The sequence below is a fragment of the Cariama cristata genome, unplaced genomic scaffold, assembly GCF_000690535.1.
Source record: "Cariama cristata isolate BGI_N322 unplaced genomic scaffold, ASM69053v1 scaffold707, whole genome shotgun sequence".
In the NCBI taxonomy this organism is placed as follows: Eukaryota; Metazoa; Chordata; class Aves; order Cariamiformes; family Cariamidae; genus Cariama; species Cariama cristata.
Genome location: NW_009624791.1, coordinates 67004 through 83587, shown reverse-complemented (window position 1 = coordinate 83587; position 16584 = coordinate 67004). Strand labels below are relative to the sequence as shown.

General features: G+C 39.7%; 1 protein-coding gene across 1 annotated transcript in view; it reads right to left on the bottom strand.

Annotated features, from left to right (window-relative positions):
* LOC104164077 (ephrin-A5-like) overlaps nt 1–5287 on the bottom strand; it is a 58110-nt gene extending 52823 nt beyond the window's left edge. The window contains exon 1 of the mRNA XM_009703302.1: nt 5107–5287. Coding sequence (XP_009701604.1) covers nt 5107–5287 — 181 coding nt within the window. The remainder of the gene's footprint in view (nt 1–5106) is intronic.
* Between the last annotated feature and the right edge of the window lie 11297 nt (nt 5288–16584).

The window sequence follows — 16584 nt, the reverse complement described above, 5'->3', positions numbered from 1 at the left end:
TTCCATCAATGAATACAGAAAAAGAATTATCTTGACATGAACAGTTACTTTTAAGAACTGATTGAATCTGGTGTAAAACTCCCAGATTGTTCCAAGAAGCAATTCTTATATTCAATTATAACTGAAGGAATCCACATTTTGAAAAAAAAAAAAAGTCCTAAAAATTTGTCATCACTTGATATTAATTTTTATAATTGAGAAATATTTTGAAATTTACATCAACAGTACCAACAAGCTTCAGAGAGTCATGGCAGGCATTGAAGGGAATTACCAGTTCAGTCACCTTCTGTGCTCTGCTTTTTCTTTTGCCTATGTTAGGTATGTTAGGTATTTGTATATTTTTTTATATATATTTTAAATACATTGGGTTTCTTTTTTTTTTTTTAAGAATAGTAAACCACACACTATATAAAAGAAGACTAGAAGCTGAAGGAAGCAAAATATTATTGAGTCATTAAGGGTTTTTAAGAATACAGCAGCGAAAGGGGACGATTAAGTTAATGTGTCAGCTTGCAAATTACTTCAGTTTCACAGGACCTGCTGACAAAAATGTCCACCCCACAAGAGCTACTGGATCAAGTTTCACCTTCTGTTGCAGTAGGGCAAAACAAGGAGCAACTCCTTGGTTTCAGTACATAAATAAGCGGGAAGAACAGGACAAAATCAGGCCTACTAACTATAATATTTAGTTCATTTAGATATCAAGTAGACCACCTGGGTAGATAAACTCCAGCTAAGCAGAATAGCGTTGGCTGTGTGCAAAAATAATAGGGGAAAACCAGAATTAATGACTGAAGCAGGCTGCTGGCAGAAGGAGCATGTGACCATTTACAAACACAGAGGTTCACCACATGACATGCCCAAGTTGTACATTCAATTACATGGCTAACTGTCTAAATATATGTGTTTACTCTATGTATGAAAACAAATGTTACAGATAAAAATACAGAATTAGGTACATACTCACAAACACACGCACGGTATATCAAAATAATGTCCACAATTTTATACTACACACTAGAAACATAAACTCTGTATTTATTGTCTAGGCTAGTAAGCTTTCTTTTTTGAAGGACAATTAATGCCTTCTGGGATCAGTGTAATAAAAATAAGCATGCACACAACCAAGCACTTCAATAGAAGAAAAGAGGGTCTTAATGACAACAGGTGGAGCAAAACAGGTATTACTCAAATACTTGTTGATAGGATTCAAGAGTGCTCAAGGCCATCTGATGCCTAGGGCCACAGGAGAAATCAGCGGAGACCTAACCTAGCTAATTGTCTGTCTTGATTGTGATGGTTCTGATTAAAAGAATAATCAGCTCTCAGCAGCCCTTAGGCAAAAACGCCAACCGAGGGCGCTTTTTTTTGTTTGTTTGATGATGATGCACTGCAGAATAAATGCCAGATCACATCATTAAACAACCCTTCCAAATATTAAAGGGGTTCCTATATGAACAAAGCCAATAATTCCCTTTGTAATTAGCTTGAACATTCTCCTTCTGTCATTTTGAGATTGCACTCATATAGACTAAAAAAATGCTGATCTCCAGGTTTTCTTGGATATGGAGAACCAGTCACACTTTGTGACTGAAAAATAAGAGCTGTGAAATTCCAGCAGTCCTTGGATCAGCAAAAGGTTATCTAATGTTATAACTAAATTATTAAGAGCTGGCTGCATATGACACAAATAATTTTGAATTCTTTTTTAGCAGTGTTTTGACTGATTTTATCTAAATATGTCCATTCACAATAAAACACACATTTTCTTTTCTGTAATTGACTACATCATCTCTCCTGGATTTTTCAGTACGTGATTTACATTCCCAGTCACTAGGAAAACTTCAAGCCAGGCATATTCAAAACAGATTTCATACTATGTTTTCTTGGTACTGCTTTCTTCTGTATTCTGAGACTTTTGTTTTCCTACTACAATAATCTCATCCTTCCATTAGTTGCTTGCTGCTGTAAAAAAAGTGACTGTTCATTTGAATGCAGAGTAATGTGTATTGACAATTACATTCCCAGGCTACTAATGTTAAGAAGCACATCTTGCCACCATTTTTGCACCATAGTAGATTAGCTGATTTAATAACTTCCAGTACTGTTAAGCATATCACACACAAAAGCTTAAAAGCAAAGGAACAAAGGAGCTCAAAACAGTTTTTCATAACGATCTAGCTATCATTCACATAGAAGGAAAGGCTTAAGAGCAGCTTTCAGTGCTTAAGTTATGCAAGATCTAGGCATCCTTCCACATAGCTGACTGAAAAAGCAGACCAAAAGGATGTCTTCAAAAGAATTATCTACAATGTGATACCAGCCATTTCATAAGGGAAAGTGAAGTCTGAAACAACTGATATTTCACATCCTCCCTTTAAGAATATCCACATTAATAAAATTAAATACCTCACTGACAACAAGGTATAAAGGTCTGAACAGCAAAAAAAATTAAAATCAACAGTCACTAAGTATGCATGGCACCTGAATGTAATTACATGTATGGGAATCCTGACAGGAGCGATTTCTCCTGTGTCCATATTGAGCTATTTGTCTTCCAGAAAGTTCAACGAAAGAATGTGTCAAACTGTCTATTAAAGGGACAACCAAAATATGCAATAAACACATCCATATTTTAGCCTCTGACCCTTGAAAGCTGGCACATTTTTTACATTCTTCTTGTCAGGATAAGCAAGAATCAGCCAGCTGTGCGTATCTGCGCCCAGACCTGCTCACACTGCTAACAGGTCTTGTCCGGGGAGAGATGTGCAGGACCCTTACATTTACAGCTGTCAAGTGTGGTGCCAGAAATCATTTAACCAAAGAAGGAATGAGTAAATGTGTGAAAGAGCTTATTTCAGACCTAGTTTATAGATCCCCTACGTGTCAGGAGACCATATGTCTTTGCCAAATAGAAATTTTCTTGAAACAATAACCATCCCCTGCTCTCAGAATGCTGTGCAAGTACTGAAAGAGAAAATGTTTTTTTCCCAACCCCAACTCCCTCCATTCAAATAAATGTCGACTGACAAAAGATCAGTTGTCTCTCCTCAGTGTTGTAGTTGAGGCTCAGAGTATTCGAGAAACAGAAACTTTTTCAGATGGCTCAGTGTGAGCTGCTTGTTTCACCAAGACTGCTAATGAACTGTAAAACCAACATTTTGCTTCAGTTAACATCGGCTTCCCAGTTCCCATAATAGATGACTACAATGACTTACTGAAGCAGAACCTCCAGTTTTGAGTCTTCAGTATGTAGATTTCACCTGCATCATTTGGTTTGCTAGTAGGATTTTCTGTCCATTTTTAATACATATATACACATGCACCTCCTATACCTTACCTTGGTAAACATACATATATTACTCTAACTGCTCTTCTGATACGAAATCCAGTAAGGCACTTGACAATATTGTAATTAGAACCAATAGCTAAGCAAATCAACTTTTGATTGCACTGCTTTTTTCATTTATTAACTTTGTTGATGCCTGATGGTCTACACTGATGTGACTGACAGTAGAGTTAAGGGCACTGCCTACGCTCCTGCAAAGCCTGGCCACTGCCCGAATCCAAGCCAGCTCAGGATCTTGTTCCTCTGTCTATCACTCAGCTCGCAATCTGCACAGAGATACTGGTGGACCTCTTCCACAAAAGTGTTTGTAGCCCTCTCCTCAACTCCAAAAACTGGTCTCTGGGCTAAAGGCTTCCCCGAACCCCTAAAATCAATGTACAGTAGTAGGACTACACAGCAATACTACAGACCGCAGAAGAGCCAGCTGCTCTCCGAACTGCCATGGAGCCAAGAAGGGTTTGTCTGAACAAGTAGAGCATGAAGTTGCACTACTTTCAAGGTTCATAACAGTAGCAACATGTGATTAACGCCTGCTTCAGCTAAAAGACACATGCCAGACTTTTCAGTACCCATTAAGATTGCAAAAAATTCAAACTACATAGAGTAAAAATGTCAGTGCGAACAAATGTTCCTACGACCTTAACCAAACCACTGATGACTCAAAAGCAGCCTCATAAAAAAGTCGGTATGGAAGAGTTGCCCTCATCACTGACTTACTACAACTTCAGGAAATAACTTAGGTTTTTGCACTGTAAATCCCCCCTGTCAGTAAGCCGTAGATTTACATCACCGATAAACGTTCTGCAGAGATGGTGTGGATTGGGCCACCAGGGTTACATCTAGCATCTGAGAAACCACTCTCATTTTTGTTTCCAGCCTGCTCTGAAGGATTTTGCAGGTCAGCATCAAACATTTTTATTGACACTCCATCAGCAGAATACCCGTGTAGAGTCCTTCTATTCCACTATTTGCAGCTAGAGGCTGTAAGATACTGTGTCCTCATCTTAGGATGGAGACAATAGTTCCACAGTTTTCTCTGGTTTGGTCTAAAGCTTTGACAACTCAAGTCTGTTTTATTTTCCATCCAGATGGCATTCTCCAGAGCAGAGATCATTTGACTTAAACAGAGCTCCCACAGAAGTAAATGTAGGTAAGTGATAGAGGACAGCTTTTGAGGCTCTGCCCCTCTAATTTACCAACTGACAAAATGCAAAGAAGCCCTTCCCCACTCTACAGACTTCTTATCAGGAACTTGAACACTGCACCTCCCAGCCACTTAGCAGCTGACTACATATTACTCTGAGACCCATCAGCTGATGAGCAGAGAGTGTCACAGCACCATGATGAGATTGTTACTGCATTACCCTGTTTTCTCCTGCAAAGAAGTGAATTTTTGCAGGATTTTAACATAAAGGAGGAGCTTATCATGGTATTTTGAGACACGGGAAGAGCAGGATGCAATAATAAATACATAAAGTTAGACCCTACCATAACTATGCACATTATTTCCTTAATATTACTAATTTTTGTCCATTATGGTCATGGCCCGCAATAAAAAGGTGCGTAGATAGCCTTCACGAGAGAAGAGAAGATACGGAGCAGTAAATTAGGGATCTGAACAGGTTTCCTTTATTCTGTCTTATCTCAGGTTTTCCTTGGTAAAATCAGCAGTATTTCACTGCTGTGGAAAAATAACCACTGATGACTGAATCATTTGGCCACATAAATATCTAATTAGGAAGATGAGATGGCAGTACCTCCAACTTTCAGATTTTCTGCTATTCCTGCAATTTCAACACCCAGTTTTGTTTTCTGCAATGAATTTTGAGCAGCTGCACGGGCAGGAGACTTGCCAACACCAGGAGTAGCTTCTGCCACGTGATCTTCACCCAAATCTCTTAATATAGTCAGAAAATATAGGGGCTTACACAGGACCATTTCCTCGCTGTCACCATAGGAATCAGCTGGAAGGAACTAACTGTAGTGTGTAGGATGAATAAACATGGAAGCATTACTGCTGTGCAAGTAACTTTTGGTTTTGGGACATGCCAAAAGCTTAACTCTTATAATTCAGTTAACATTTCTTTAAAAAAAAAATTTTTTAATGCCAAAATGATGTTTCACATTTTGCAACTGCTTTCCCTAAAACCACTCAATGAATTGAACACGAATTTATGAATACCTTTAGTCTACCTGAGTCTCATTTTTAACGATTATTTTCATGCAAAGAAAAACAGCTAAAAAATAGAACTCAATAAAATGCACAATTTGATTTTCTTCCTCTCTCAATAAATTCTAAACAGACGCCTCAGGAGCCAAACATAACAGAAGTCAGCTCCTTTCAGAACAGGCGAACTCTCCTCATACAAGTGGAGAATGTGGGTGAGTATTTAATATGAGAAATAACAAAACAGTATCGAGGATCCATATTAGTGGGTGATCATAATACATAAAAGGAGCAATGAGAAGTTGGAGCATAAGATTATGTTAATAGAGGACTAGAACTTGCTGTGGCAGAGATCAGTTTCAGGTGGCCAATGGCTCAATGGTCAAACATCGTCCAAAGCGACCTCCTCCTCCTTCTCTTTCTCTATGCCTGCACTGTGTTTCACTCCAGAGGTGATGCCTGGGGCTGACCTCTACTCCAGCTGCCTTCCTGCTTCATGGCTTGGTCCCCCTCCAGAGCCCAGCACATAACGTCCCTCTTCCACTCCGGTCGCACCCCCGGCTGTGGCCGTGGCCGTGGCATGATGGCTGGGATCCAGTGGGGAGAACAGCTCTGCGTGGTGGGCAGCATGAGTCGCAGGGCAATCCTTGCTGCCCCCCTGCAGACCAGACTTGCTTGCCAAATGCACATCACTGGGGATCCACGGCACTTGGCAGTTGGCCTAGAAACCTGGCTGGAAGAGTTTATGTTCTTTTTAACCTATTTTTAAACTATGATTTTATTTTGTTTTCAATAACTGCATAAAGTTTTGTTTAGGCACTTTACAGCCCCGCTGCAACACTGTAAAGTCTCAAGAGTGAACAGTGATGAAATGCCTCAGGGAGCTAGTTTGCAGAATATGAGGAGGTAACATTGGCTTTGTAATTTAATTCCCAGTGCATTTACCGCAGCTGAGAATTAGAAACAAAATCAAACTAAGTTTCAGAAAGCAATTTTCATCAGGCAGTGAGGGAAAAAAAGAAAAAAAATTTGTCTTTTTAATGAAGGACAGTGAAGCCCACTCCAGAGGAGAAATGCCTTAGCTCCAAACATCAGAGACGTGGGTGACAACTGGCAGTGAAGAACTATATCAGAATTTGCACTCAGTGGATAAGTTTATAGCATCAGCTGCCAAAGGTCAATGAGTGTGCCTGCGTACTTTACAAGGAAAGGGAACAAGGGACAAGGCAGAGAGGAACAGTAACTGCACTGCATCCAACTGCACTCACATAACCGCAGAAGTCATTCCGATATCCTTTTCTGATTGACTTCACATCCTGTCCTTTCAGGTTGTCATCTTACTTAAAACTCATGAAAAAAATGCTTCTGAGATAAATCAGGGAACAGAGCTGGACAGTAAGAGTATGAAATTATCACAGAGCACACATTCCCCAATTCCTAAACACGTGCAATACACCAGCAAGTGACCCTTTCTAGATTTCTTTTTCTTATTTACTAAGTTTGTAACAACTTATTACTCCTTCATTCATACTATGATCTGCATCTCAGCAACACAAGAAATACCCTGTGCTTCGTTTTATACTATCCTGGGCTCTGGCAAGACTGGCCCGCCAAGTCAATGCCTTTGAACAGAATTATATCCAATAAGCAATTACAGTTAGGCATGGCCCTTTTCTGCCAGTCAGACAAGATAGACCTTTCCTTTTTTTTAACTTTCTGCCTGTTACAATGTAAAAGGATTGATTTATAAAGAAGTAAGAGTGTATCTGCTTTTTGACTTAGCATCTGCTTCGTACATATTGATAAGATAAAGGAAAAACTGAAAGTGGATGAAAGAAGGACCTACTGCCACAAAGAAAGAGGTTGTGGATTCCAGCCATTTTTTGCTCTGTCTTCTACTATTGCCAGCCGACTATTTCTGCTCATAAGAGAGCGCAAACTATCCATAAATGCAAAATGGATACAGCACAAATTGATTTGGTAACATCGCACAGACATATTGTATGAATGATGAAGTTCAGTTGCAGCCTGGCACACAGAAAGGTTATCAGCATTAACTGATTTTTTGAAAAGTTGACTAAGTAACATATAATTCACTAAAGGAAAAATATAAAAAATAACATCTACCCTTGATATAACTTTCCTTCGCATTTTTAAGAAATTATTTGTGGGGAAAAATAGTATTTAAAGTTACTCTGAATCATATTCCCCTTACAATTAACTCTGATAACTTCAAATGAAAAACTGAGACCACCTTGCCCACGTAATCTTTATTACCAGCTAAATTCAAGTTCTTCTGAAAGAGCTTGCTCATTGGGGTGAAACACTCCAGAAAAAGCAGCAGCTCCATCTGAATATCTTCAGTCTTTAATTTCCAGTTATCTGGATCCTTCACAGATATTTCTAAACTCAGACAAGGTCATTACCCAAAATGAGAACAGTAAGCAACATTATTTCATTCTGACCAATTCACAGGCTATGCACACTGGACACCAATTTATTCTCAGTCAAGGATGTAGTCCTTTTACTTGCTCACAGACAGTATTTTCCTCTAATCATTTAAGCTATTCAGTGTAATTGGGCGAATACTGTCATCTCTGAATTACCTAAGGTAAGAGGTAAGCAAGTACTGTGGGTAATAAAAAAGCCTGGGTAACATACCACAGGACATTTTACTTCAATATATTCACTTGGGTTCTTAAAATCCCGCTAGCTATGCATTGTCAGCCCCACACTGGCTTTAGAGGCACTCAGTGGACATTACATCAATCTCTTGGGTGTTAGACACATTAGATAGACTTGAATGCAGGACAAGAGTCTTTTTGCTAGCTTTCTGCCACAGAAATACTGTCCCCTTGGTAGTTCATGCTTGGAAGTACCGCCTAGCCTCTCTTCCTCTCCACTCCAGAAGGAAACCTCCAACCCAATGGGGTGATGACGGCCCAGGGTAGCACAGCTCCTGATCAGCCTCCGCACCCTGCAGCCCAGCACAGCTCTCCCGCTGCCATGCACAGCTCATGGAATTGCACCAGGTAACTGGCTTGACTCTGACCCACCCAGCTTCAATACCCGGAGAGTCGGTTCCCTCATTCACCCCCTGCACCAGTCGGAGATTTCCAGAAAGGAGGGGACATCCCAGGACCATGTCAGCTACTTCTGGCTAGGTTAGGTGGCCATGCCTGCATCCAGGCAATCCACATTTACCCCTCACTCATCATCCCATTGTATTAGCTGCCACTTAGCTGGAAAATGTAGTTCCAATGAAAGGTGTAGTAAGTGATGATGGAATCAAGGCTGCCTTCTTATGCAGAAGACCACAGCAATAATCAATTTAAAGCACAATAAACAAATACAGCAATAAGCTGATTAACTGATTTAATCAAGCTGATTTGTAAAAAAGTCAATTGTCTAATACAGGCAATACCTTTAAATAACCATCTAACTTTTGCAATGGCTACTGCAATACTGTAGACTCAAACAGAGTTCTGAATTCCTCATCAAATACTTTTAGAGGTTTGCAAAGGAAGGCTTGAAAGGAAGAAGGAACTTATTGCTTCAGGCTACAGAAATTCCAGTGTGTCCTACGCACTGTAACCTCTTGATCAATTATTTCCTGTAACTTTTCAAGATGTTTTTTTTCAGGTTTGCCTTGATATGCCTTGGGTGTATCAGGTGATCAATGACACTACAATAATTGTACCTCATGCCGAAGATCTTAACTGCATGTAGTTATTTGACAGACTAAGACACAAGCATTTTAGATGCACTTAAGCTTTTGGCCAAAGCACCAAGGCTTGCACTGAAGAATGCAGCAAATAAATAGAAAACCAAACATCTGCTCCACTGCCGAGTTGGTGTTCGTACTGTAAATTCAATTGCAAACTTTGTTCCAAGCAAGCCACCCACAATGCTGCATAAGAGACAACAATTTAATACAGAAGGTCTGAACCTGTTTCCATTAATGTCACTGGGAATTCTATCGCTATCTTAAATAAGATTCCACAAAACCTCTGGTTTTGGCTGCACAATTAAAAAACAAACAAACAAATAAACAAAAAAACCACCCCCCCCACACCCCCCACACCCCCCCCAACAGCACCTGGGTAGCTAGAATTTTGCTTGTGATTTTCTGATGAGTCTTTTAAAGCTCTGTTTTCTTGCACGTTTTGAGTAGCCTCTGGTCACTTTACAAAATGGAAAAACTTTTATCTTTCCACTAAGGCAGCTTCAAGGAAAGGAAAACAGAAAACCAACATAACCCAAGAATTTCATTCAAAACAGCTGGACACTAACTCTGTGCCTACAAAGAAAATAGAGTTTTTTTAACAAATACAAGGAAGTATTCACATTGAAGTGCTTCCCTTAAGGAGTGATCCTCTTTCTGCATCTTTGAGATTTGTTGTTTTTAACTATATGACCTTTCTCTGAACAATCCCAAAAGGCTCTTCCCAGCCAAAAATTAGAGAAATAGATCAAATACCTCTTAAATCACTCAATAGTAAGGAAATAGATTAAGCTAAAACTATGTTTTCTAACAAAGCATTCAGAAATAAAATTACTTGGGCTTAACACTGCAGACAGTATAAGAATGTAATACTGATATAAAATGAAACTGTAACCAATGGAATTACTAGATCTAGAGTATATGGTTGGGAAAACTCTTGGCAGAATTGATCTATGAATGATATAGCTGGACATATTTCCCCACACAACAGCTGAATATTATGTTTTACATAGTTTTAAATAAATCCACAAGGGAAGAGGGAGGGAAGCAATATGGAGAGGAAAGGCAGTGAGAGACTTTCATCTGAAAATGCTACAATTGTACATGAGTCATGATCTGTTTTAAAGGTATAAGGATACAGTTATTGAGCTATATATCTGGGAACTAAGTGTTTAGCTGGCAAACCTCTTCTAAGCACAGCAGTAATTTTCTTATGTCGGGACCACTTTCAGTAAGGCTGGAAGCAGGAAGGGGGTTAAGTGTGAAGGAAAGTTACTCAAAGCAATACATAAAATTTAAAGAGCACTGAAGAACTTAAAGTATGAAAAGCTTTTAAGATACAGTAAAAGCAATTACTTGCTGATACAGCATCTGTCGGAAATTTATTACATGCAATTTCACTCAGAGACAAGTAAGAGGTATTCTTTCACTGGAGCAAGTTACCATGAAGTATTTTGGCCCTGGCTTTGCCCCTAAAATGTTGTAGCTTTCCATTCCCTGCCTGGCACATAAATCCACTTCTTGACTGAGGTATTAGAGTGAGCCAATACAACTTGGGCTTCCACCACACTCTCAGCTGTCCTAAATTTGGAAAGAAAGTTATTGCAGGTTGCATCTCCTCAACCAAACTGAAATAAACTTCAACTGAAATAAACTTCCTTGCTTAATTTCTCAATTATTACTTGCTTCAGCAGAACCTGCGATTAAATCAAATACTGTACTTGGTAGGTAATTGTCTCACACACAAAAGAAGGAATGTAAACCAAAGAGATAAACATCTGGAGAACAGTTTACTGCTCATTCCAAGCTCTTTTGTTTCACAGGAATAGGATGGCATTTCATGGAGGCCTGTGCCCCCCTGACTGAGGGATGTTCTCTGTTGAGAATGTAAAACTCTCTTGTTTTGTCCTCGGTGTCAATTCATGAAGCTGTGGGCAAAACAGTACCAAAAAGGTTTGTACCTGTGACCCAAACATAACCAACTCAGGAATTCTTCAGTGACCATTTTATAATACACATTTTTACTTTCCACCAGGCTGGTATTTTCACAGGACAAGCAGGTGACTACATGTGTCCCCTAAACACAGGAATCTTGCAGAGTCTGTTGCTCTTAAAAAATGCAACTCTCTCTTCTACTGATTATATTGCTTCTATAGGCCAGCATAGTCTTTCATTGGTCTAAGTATTACACAGAAATGAACCAGCATTTTCCCCTATTCCTCATTCTATTCCCTTGAAAACTTCTTCAGCTTCTTTCTCCTCTTTAAAAAGCAAGAGCAAAATGCAACATGTTTAAGATTCTCTTATGACAGCTACTTAAAACTGAAAACAAAACCGCTGGTAAAGGAAAATCATTGATGTATTCTTTTTGCAAACATGGCTTAACATGTTGGCCAAGTCAGACTGCTAACTATCGTGTCATAGTAACTATAGAAAGAATTCAGAGCACTCCAGCTGAAAGCCTATGAAGCAGATAATCAAAATACTTATTAGACTTTGCTCCTAAGTAAATTCATCATAGGTTGCAGAAAAAATTCACTGAACACTTAATCATGTAGAGTTCCCATCAGTTTCTATTCCTGGTTTTCTAAGGGGATTTCCACTTAACAAAATGAGTTTGTCCAAACACATCAGCCTCACAGCTTGGGGACAGCAAAGAATGTAGAGAAAAACCAGACCAAGGTCATGGCAAAAGAGTCCTCCCAGATTCCTGGGGAGGGAATGCATAGCCATGCTCTTTACACCCTTTGCCTCCTACACCATCCACTGGAGAAAATCTCATGGACTACATAGTGTGTCTTGTGACTATAATAACACTTATGAAACTGTAACTGGGGCCCAGAAAAAGAAGTTGGAAGCAAGTGCATGAGCAACCCTATGTACACGCACACATGCTGTGGCAGAAAATCTCAGGTCAGATTCCCTGTAGTTGTCAAAGAGTTCATACATATCCTGTCAGGGGCTGTGAACAAGCCTAATCACAGCAAAAGTAAAACTCAACATCTCACTTAGATCTGTTAATTCAAATATGAAAAGACAAAATGTGCATGTACTGATCTTTGATTTTTAGTATTTCTTAGTGAGGATTACTTCTTTTTTATGTTGGTTAGGATATATTGTGCTCACGTGCACACACACAGACACACAGAGCATATTCATCTAGCACTTCCTTTGACAATAATGTGCACAATCATGAAGTCAGCACAAATTATAATTTGCATGGATGTTGGAAGAGAGTGTTGCAGTAGATGCAACCGTAAAGCACAAAAATTAGGAGGAAAAGAAATAAACACTTGTTTTACAGCAACAGATTTTTTTCAGACTGCACATACTAGAGTAGAAAAGCACATGTTACTAAAGGACTGAAGCTAGAAAATGTATGGTCCATGTTACTCAAATTGTTATTTCATATCTCATGTAGTTAGCATCTACTTCTCAGCTTCTTTTACGTGTATTTTGTAAGAAATAGGTTCACTAGGTTGTTGATAGAGGATTATTTGCCTTGCCTGGCGTTTTTGAGGAAAAGGACGTGTTTCACTATTTCTCTTTCGGTCTCTGCAGAATTCCAGTTGTGTTTGCCTTGAAAGAGAAAACTAATATGCATGTCAGGTGCATAGCTAGCACAGATTAGATGGAACAAATGTATCTACATAAAGTCTGTCTTGAATGATATTTAAAGGAACGTTAAAACACAGATGCTTATTTATTTATTTAAGTAGGAGCACTCCTGAAAATGTTTTTTCTCTGAAAGCCTGAAAGTTGAAAACCAGCTTATCACAAAATAAAATGGAATTATAACACAGATTTAAACAAGCGAGGCTCATGTCATCAAAAAAATGAAGATTTCATTTTCAACAATCTTCTTCAGGCAGAGAAGAAAAAAATTGCTTTTAATGACAATATTTTTAGCATGCACTTTCAAGAAAAGCAGGGGCAGAAGATGTTTATGAGGAAAAAAACTAATGATTGTATTATTATGAGAGCAGAAGAAAATGAATTTTATAGTTTCTCACTTGCCAGCAAACTACTTTGTAAGATATCAGCTTATGCTAGAAGCAATCCTTTCACAGACATTCCTGAATCATAACCATGCCAATCAACATTATTTAGAGGAGTGGGCTCAGTTTCCAAAGGTGTTTTTGAAATACAGCAGTATTCAGCTATCACACTCCTACAATACAGGAGTTCCCAGGGGCCCTACAACGAAACCGCTCCTCCTCCCTTTTACACACACATATTTTTTGTTTTTAGGAACCAACTTTGAATCAGCAGCTCTGACAGAGCTAAGACCTGAAATTATATGCTAAAGTCCATATGACTGAAGATTAACCATTTGTATTCCAACAAAAGAGAACACAGCTGCAATGTGCTTTAGTGATTGAGTAAAAATGGACCTACAGGGAATTGCTGAAATATAACTGAATGCTAGTAAGCAGCATTACTGAGCATTGGCTCTAGACAGTCAGTGGACAAACATTTCTTTTTATCTGAGGTTATATAACTTCGGAGGGACCCTGACAGGCCGGAGAGGTGGGCCCGTGTGAACCTCATGAAGTTCAGCAAGCCCAAGTGCAAGGTCTTGCACATGGGTCTGGGCAATCCCAAGCACAAATACAGGCTGAGCAGAGAATGGATCAAAAGCGACTCTGAAGAGAAGGACTTGGGGGTGTTGGTTGACAAGAAGCTCAACATGACCTGGCAACGTGCGCTTGCAGCCCAGAAAGCCAACTGTGTCCTGGGCTGCATCAAAAGAAGCATGACCAGTAGGGTAAGGGAGGGGATTCTCCCCCTTTACTCCTCTCTGATGAGACCTCTCCTGCAGTAGTGCCTTCAGCTCTGGGGCCTCCAACACAAGAAGGACATGGACCTGTTGCAGTGAGTCCAGAGGAGGCCAAGAAGATAATCCAAGGCCTGGAGCACCTGTACTATGAAGACAGGCTGAGAGAGTTGGGGTTGTTCAGCTTGGAGAAGAGAAGGCCCCGGGAAGACCTTATAGCAGCCTTCCAGTAAGGGGCCTGCAAGAAAGCTGGGGAAGAACCTTTTACAAGGGCATGTAGTGATAGGACAAGGGGCAATGGCTTTAAACTGGAAGAGGGAAGATTTAGATTAGATATCAGGAAGAAATTCTTCACTGTGAGGGTGGTGAGGCAGCGGAACAGGTTGCCCAGAGAAGCTGTGGATGCCTCATCCCTGGAAATGTTCAAGACCAGATTGGATGAGGCTTTGAGCAACCTGCTCTAGTGGAAGGCTGGCAGAGGGGTTAGAACTGGATTATCTTTAAGGTTGCTTCCAACCAAACCATTCTATGATTAATATCCTCACAATACTATGTCTGCCAATCCCCAGCTGATAATGGAAGGAAGTGAATAGAAGCAAGAAAGACACAAACAGTTTTCTCCTCTCCTCTGTTTCCCCATTCTTTCCTGTTCTCCCCTGTCTTGAAAAGTTCTGATCCTTTTGCAGTTTTCCCATCTTGGACAGTTATGGGAGAACCTTCTAGTGAAAGAAGTCTGAAGAGGCAGCACAACAGAAGGGCACCCCCTTCAGGGAACCTCTCCAGCCAGAAGGTAAGGCAACTTCAAGGGGAAGGAAGGAGTTTTACCAGTCAAGAAATCTCCTATCAATCTTTCCACTTACCTTTCCAGCCTCCTTCAGCCCTCTGTCATGCTAGAGAGAAAGACTCACACTTTATTTCTGACAAATTTTCTTTTGAAACACTGAATAGAAGAGGGAAATACTTGGTAAACTGTCACCCATTTGTACTTGATGCTCCTTTGGCACAAATCTTCCACCCTAGTTGGTCAAAACAACAGTAATGCACAGTGCACAGACTGGCACAAAAACATGAGGAATATGCCCCTCCATTGCCATCTTCATGAATATTTTCTCTACTGTATTTAGGAAGTGGACTGTGCTAAATGTGCATTGCATTGGTATACACCTACTTACACTTACAGACTTCCACAGGTTTTTTTCTCTTTGCTCAGTCTCACCAGATAAAATGGCACTTGAACCATGTGGCCATTGCAAAGGTTGATGAGATGATCTTACTACTTTGAAGTGCTTTAATGACTGAAGACAGCAATCCTCCAATGCTTTCAAGGTAAGTATTTGCTTGTTTGCATAAAGAGAAGAGACCTTGTGACCATTTCCTAGGTTTCTGCAGTATATCTGTATATATAAATGTTGGTGCTCAGTGGACGGTCAAATCCATGCGTAAAGTAAAACGTTTTCCTAAAGAACTTGAGTCTGGTACAAATGAACAAGTTGCAGTCATCTGGAAGGGGAAAACTGCAGATCACCACTGTTAGCCTGACCTTTCCCCCATATAATTTTTCCACCCTTACTAATGTGTCTTTCAGCACAAGACAGACTGTACAAATGAAATAAAGAAAGCCCTTCTCTGCCAGTGAATACCACTATAGTATTTATGCTATGCAGGAGTTCCTGTTTCTGTACAATAAACAATTTTGTCAGTGCAATTTCACCTCTAAAAGAAGTTTGACTACCCAAAAGACAATAGGAACAAATTTCAAGAAAATAAATATATATCTCTAAATTATACCTTCTCAGCTAAAGATAGGTCACATGTAGTGTTCCCTTATTCAGTGATTCCAAATGCTCTTCCAATGTAAGAACGTTTTCTGGTGACGAAATATGAAGAGGAGATGATTTCCTCAAATTAGGAGGACGTTAACAATTAAGTGTTAATGTGAACATTGTTACAGTAAGGCAATTATAACTGTATTCCATGAAGAGCAATAGGAAATAATTACTCTTATTCTCAAGTGATAAATCTAAGAGAATGAGATTCCCAATCTTAAATTCATTAGACAGGCTGCTCTCATTTCCCAGTTTAAGAAAGAATCAGTCTTTTTTTATTGGAAAAGTATCTCCTATCTTTCATTACTGAAATGTGCATGCACCTTCACTTCTGTTTGGTAATATCAAGTAGGGAGCTAAAGACGTTTTCAGGATATCCATCTGTCTCCAGGTGCAGGTGCAATATCCTCCTCACCAACAGTGTTCACCTCTTCCAGATGCCTCGAAATGCAAAGTTCACCCAGAACCAAGGAACAGTCATGTTCATTTAGCACAAGAGATTCCTCATGCGTACGCAAGTACTTTCAAATGGATGGTTCTCTGACCCAATGTGAGGAAAAACCTTATGCAGGGACAAGTGCAAGTGAATCTCATAGCACAATCACCACTCAAAATCTGCAATACAAAGGAGCTGGCCCACAGTTGCCTGCCAACGCTTGGCTGCCAATGATGCTTACAATCTAAATCTTCCAAGAAAGCAGAAATATCACAGTCCTTCCTGTAGCTTATTAAGCTTTGATA